The sequence below is a fragment of the Planococcus citri genome, chromosome 5 (assembly GCF_950023065.1).
Source record: "Planococcus citri chromosome 5, ihPlaCitr1.1, whole genome shotgun sequence".
Taxonomy (NCBI): Eukaryota; Metazoa; Arthropoda; class Insecta; order Hemiptera; family Pseudococcidae; genus Planococcus; species Planococcus citri.
In genome coordinates this window covers 9,332,817-9,337,719 of record NC_088681.1, presented here as the reverse complement: position 1 = coordinate 9,337,719, position 4,903 = coordinate 9,332,817, and the positions used below count along the sequence as shown (strand labels likewise).

The following is a 4,903-nucleotide window of genomic DNA, read 5'->3' as shown; positions in this document are numbered from 1 at the left end:
TTTGTTGATAAGCGAAAGCACAGAAAATTTTTTTAAAAAGGAAAGGAACCGGGCAAATTTGTTTGTGGTTTCATTCGAACAGCTGTTTCAATGTTTTTATCAGTTCGAGTGTAAAACGTAAACACGAGTCACGAGTCAGGATGTAATATTTTTCGCGTTTTTGCTGGATTTTTCGAATATTTCACGTTCGTTTTACACCTTTATCTCCATATTTCAATGCACCAATTACTCGTTTCGCGTTACTAACCAATCTCAGTGTAATTCCACCCAACTCTAGCATCTTAATTTCGTCCGAAATTCACATGAGTCGAGTGGTTATCAGCTCCAGTAAGTGTTATGGCACTAAAATTGCACAACAGAATTCACGCGGAGAAGTTGCTCTCGTTTCTGAACAGTTCTCGGGTCTCTCGTTTCAATAAATCACGCTACCAATGCACTCGATCTATCCAAACCAACGCCAGAGTGCTAACGAAATGGCCAACTTTATGCCAAGATGATGAATCCTTCGCCTTCGGTCCCTTCTCTCGGGACAGATTCAACGGCCGATTAATCGCTTCTTCCGGTGGTCTAGTTGTCAAACAGCCGGTTCTCATGGTCGAGGTAGAGAACGTCCAGCATGATAAGTTTAGAAAGACTGAAGAAGTCAAGGTAACGAATCAAAAGATCTCTACTCTGATGCTGGTTTTCGCGAATTAAACGTTGGAATTTTGATATTTTTTAGGCGTTGACTCAAGAAGTCATTAAAACCATTCGAGATATTATCAGTATGAATACGCTGTATCGAGAAACACTTCAGCAAATGCTGCATCAAGGTCAATCAGTGGTCGAGAACCCGGTTTATCTGTCTGATCTCGGTGCGTCGTTGACTGGTGCTGAACCTGAAGAATTGCAGCAAGTTTTAGAAGAAACCGATGTCAGTAGTACAAATTCTTACATCGCAGGTGCCCCTTTTGTTTGACATTTTTGAATTATTCGCCTTTTTTTACCTACAGATTCCGAAAAGACTGCTGCTTGCGTTGAGTTTGTTGAAAAAAGAATACGAATTGGGCAAACTGCAGCAGAAAATCGGTCGCGAAGTCGAAGAAAAAGTCAAACAACAACATCGAAGCTATATTTTAATGGAGCAGCTGAAAATCATCAAGAAAGAACTAGGATTAGAGAAAGACGATAAAGATGCCATCGAAGAGAAGTTCAGAAGTCGATTAAAAGTGAGTGGAACTAATTCGTTGCTTGGGAATTATTATTTTTTGATTATTAATTCTCGTTCGACGATCTTATTTGTGGTTTTATTCAGCCATCTAATGAAATGAGTTTATTTTTCAGGATAAGAAAGTTCCTCATCACGCTATGGAAGTAATCGACGAAGAATTGAATAAATTAGGCTTTCTGGAGGCACATTCGTCCGAATTTAAGTAATTAGCGATCTGAAATTTGTATTCTTTTACGGTTTCACGTTGAACAGTGTTGTAATTTTGCTCTCTGATGTAGTTTATCGCGAAATTACCTCGACTGGCTGACGTTGTTACCTTGGGGTGTTACTACCGAAGAAAACCTAGACCTCGCTAAAGCCTCAGCTGTCCTCGAAGAAGACCATTACGGAATGGATGATGTGAAAAAACGTGTTTTAGGTGAGTTTGAACGACTACTTTTCTTCGAGGATGTTTTTTTGAATTGATAAATTATTTAATACCTCGTGATGTGATTATTTGTGCAGAATTTATCGCCGTTAGTATGTTGAAGAAAAGCACTCAGGGTAAAATTTTATGCTTCTACGGTCCTCCCGGCGTAGGAAAAACTAGTTTAGCTAAATCTATAGCTAGAGCATTGAATAGAGAGGTGAGTAGTACGCTGATTATCTATTTATTAAATTGGAGAATTATTTCCGGTCATTGAATCAATTTCTAATTCGATGTATTTTAGTATTTCAGATTCAGCGTTGGTGGTATGACCGATGTGGCTGAGATTAAAGGTCATCGTAGAACTTACGTCGGTGCCATGCCCGGTAAAGCTATCCAATGCTTTGAAAAAGTAAAGACTGAAAACCCCCTGATATTGATCGACGAAGTGGATAAAATTGGAAAGTGAGTAATCTATTCGATGAAGAGCTGTAGGATTCTTCTTCGTCAATTTGGTCAAAATGGACAATTTGAAGTTTCCTCTTGTTCGATTTCTGAGATAATTGAAGATTGAAATCAAGCAAATAGTTGTTGAATTGTTCAACTTGAAAAAAAAAAATTAATTTAGAATCCAGATTGACTGAAAATTACATAGAACGATTCATTTTTTGAAAGAAAAAAATTCACAATAAGTATGTTAATGTTGATTTTTCGTTTCAGGGGCTACCAAGGTGATCCTTCGTCGGCATTATTGGAGATGCTGGATCCAGAACAAAACGCCAATTTCTTAGATCACTATTTAGATGTCCCTGTCGATCTATCCAAGGTGAGAATCAACTTTCCAGTTGCGCATATTATTTGTATTCTGTAAATCGATGATTGCGATGATCAGTGATATTTATTTTTAATCGTTCGCGTTTGTTTTTTCATCTTCAGGTATTATTCGTGTGCACGGCGAACAATATCGCGACGATACCGGATCCGTTACGTGACCGTATGGAAATGATAGACGTATCCGGATACGTAGCCGAAGAGAAAGTAGCCATCGCTAGACGATATCTCATTCCAACTGCGTTGAAAGATTCCGGCCTCAAAGAAGAAAAACTTGTCAAAAAAGTGAGTTTTTACTAACGATAGTTTTACAGAGAGTCCATCACTCTTGCTTATCCTATCTGTCCTATTTTGTTCCTTGTCCAAAAACCCTCATTTTTTGCCAAAATGATCAAAAAGCTCCAAATTTTGTTGAAGAAAGTCCTGTTTTTTTGTCTGGAATACCCTGAAAAAAAATCGTATTTTCACTTTGTCAAACTTGTGCTGTCAAAGTTCCAATTTTTGGTCAATAAGTCTTATTTTTTCCTAAATTTCTGAATAGACGCCCTGTTTTTTTGGCTAAATTGTCAAAAAGAAAAGTCTTCATTTTTCTCAAAATTATCCAAAAATTTTAATTTTTTTCCAAACTTGTTGAAAGGTTTATTCAAAGTTCTGTTTTGTGCAGAATTTTTCAAAAAGTCTTGTTTTTTTCCTGTAACCGTACAAAAAAAAAAAAAAAAGGCAAAACTTTCGTCAAAATTGTCAAAAAAGTCCGAATTCTTGCCAAAGGTGTCAAAGTAACTTTGTCAAAAGTTTTCAAAAAGTCCGGATTTTTGCCAAAATTCATTGTCGAGAACAGTTCTTCTTTTTTGCCTGTAATACCATTAAAAAAATCGTATTTTCGGTCTCGGGAAAAAAGTCCTTTTCCCTATTTTTGCCATGTGTGCGAGTTTGTTTGTTAATTTGACTATTTTATTTGTTTCAGATGATTCCCGCGTTTGAATTAGCTCACGATATTCCGTCTGGAGGAATTTTTGATCGTCCTAAATTAGTGAGTAATTGCGGTTACAAAAGTCGACTCATTTGTGAATCTAATTACTCAACAAAGGTAAATTTTTTTACTAACGTTTTTCTTTTGAATGAACTTATCTTTAACTTATGTTGTACAATAATTTGTTTCAGTCGGGTGACGATGAATTAGACGTTGATAATAAATCTGTGGAAAATCAACTAAGAATGGCACTAGAAGAAAGTGATCGAGCACTACGAGAAAGCTATCGCGCATTACTTGGACGTAAGTCCACAAATTGGTTTTATTTTTTTATGTATTTTTATTTGCATTATTTTTCGTATAATCTAATTACTTGTGTGTTTTTCAGCCGAGGTTTACGACCGTGTAGGCGACGCCGAAGGAGATAAAATGGCTCGTGAATTTATTCGTAATATTAATAGTACGTAATATTGCATTACAAATTTAATTTTTCAAATATTTGTTGTTGTTATTACTTTGTTTGCTTCATGTTGGTACTTTCATTGTGTTATTTTTCAGATTACGAAAAAAAGAAGCCACCTTACCTGGTTGTCGACGACGTCTATTAGGCCTTATTCCACTGCCTTCCGAGATCGGATGCAGCCTTTAAGGGGTGCCATCCTGGCCTCATTCTTCAAATGTGGCGTAACACCGACGGAAAAAGGTTGGCCCTGGTAATGCCAGGCAGCAGCGAGGATGACAAACTAGTACCTTCGACCTTCCTTTTCGAATATCAAGTTCAATGGATGACGAAGTTTTACAATCAACCCGTCTACATCGATACGAGACGGATAATTGACCGTCAGTTAGCGTATATTGATTTTCAAAAAGAAAAAGAAATTGCCCAAATGCTACGATCATTGTACCCCAAATTACAATTGTAATGGTTTATTTTTATTTATTAATGTGAGTTTCATTCATTTTGACGTCTTTGAGGCATATTTTGCTCAAATTATTAATCGTTATATGTAATTCCTCAATTTGTGTGTATATTTTCGGTATCGTTTTAAATTTAGTAACATTTACCTATTTTGTCTTTATCATTGACATTTTTTTTCCAGCTTACGTTAGATCAGACGTATTTTAAAAATTCTTACGATATTTTAATCGTTTTTTTTTATTCTTTTCTATATTTTAAATCGCATTAATAAAAACGATTTTAACATCTTGAAAGACGTTTCTAATTTTATAAAAATATTTTAATTGGTAATGATTCATGTTACAGCTGCATCTCCCTTCGATCTAATTCTCTCTATCGAGAAAAAATGAAAGTAAACTAAGAATATGAACCAAAATAATGAACGAAAAGTACGCTCTGATCGATCTTATTACTTTGATTGTTGATTGATTTCAAAATTAATTTATTCGCTGCATCGACAGATCTTGTTTATTTACATCACGACGATGAAGAACAACAAATACACAATCAGCTCTCCTCAGCCAAATT

General features: G+C 35.8%; 1 protein-coding gene across 1 annotated transcript; it reads left to right on the top strand.

The window, feature by feature from the left end:
* The first annotated feature begins 92 nt into the window (after positions 1-92).
* On the top strand, positions 93-4,629 carry LOC135847841 (lon protease homolog, mitochondrial-like). The gene is made up of 13 exons (XM_065367566.1): positions 93-648; positions 722-913; positions 993-1,208; positions 1,324-1,412; positions 1,489-1,628; positions 1,715-1,836; positions 1,921-2,081; positions 2,337-2,442; positions 2,553-2,732; positions 3,412-3,534; positions 3,609-3,720; positions 3,806-3,877; positions 3,976-4,629. Exons 1-13 carry the CDS (start codon positions 337-339, stop codon positions 4,023-4,025), a joined length of 1,875 nt encoding a protein of 624 aa, XP_065223638.1. The 5' UTR covers positions 93-336; the 3' UTR covers positions 4,026-4,629.
* The last annotated feature ends 274 nt before the right edge of the window (positions 4,630-4,903 follow it).

Coding starts and splice junctions, on each gene's coding strand:
- LOC135847841 (XM_065367566.1), top strand. CDS start 337: ATGGCACTAAAATTGCACAACAGAATTCACGCGGAGAAGTTGCTCTCG. Junction 1,413..1,488: donor GCACATTCGTCCGAATTTAA/GTAATTAGCGAT, acceptor TCTCTGATGTAG/TTTATCGCGAAATTACCTCG. Junction 2,733..3,411: donor AAGAAAAACTTGTCAAAAAA/GTGAGTTTTTAC, acceptor TATTTGTTTCAG/ATGATTCCCGCGTTTGAATT.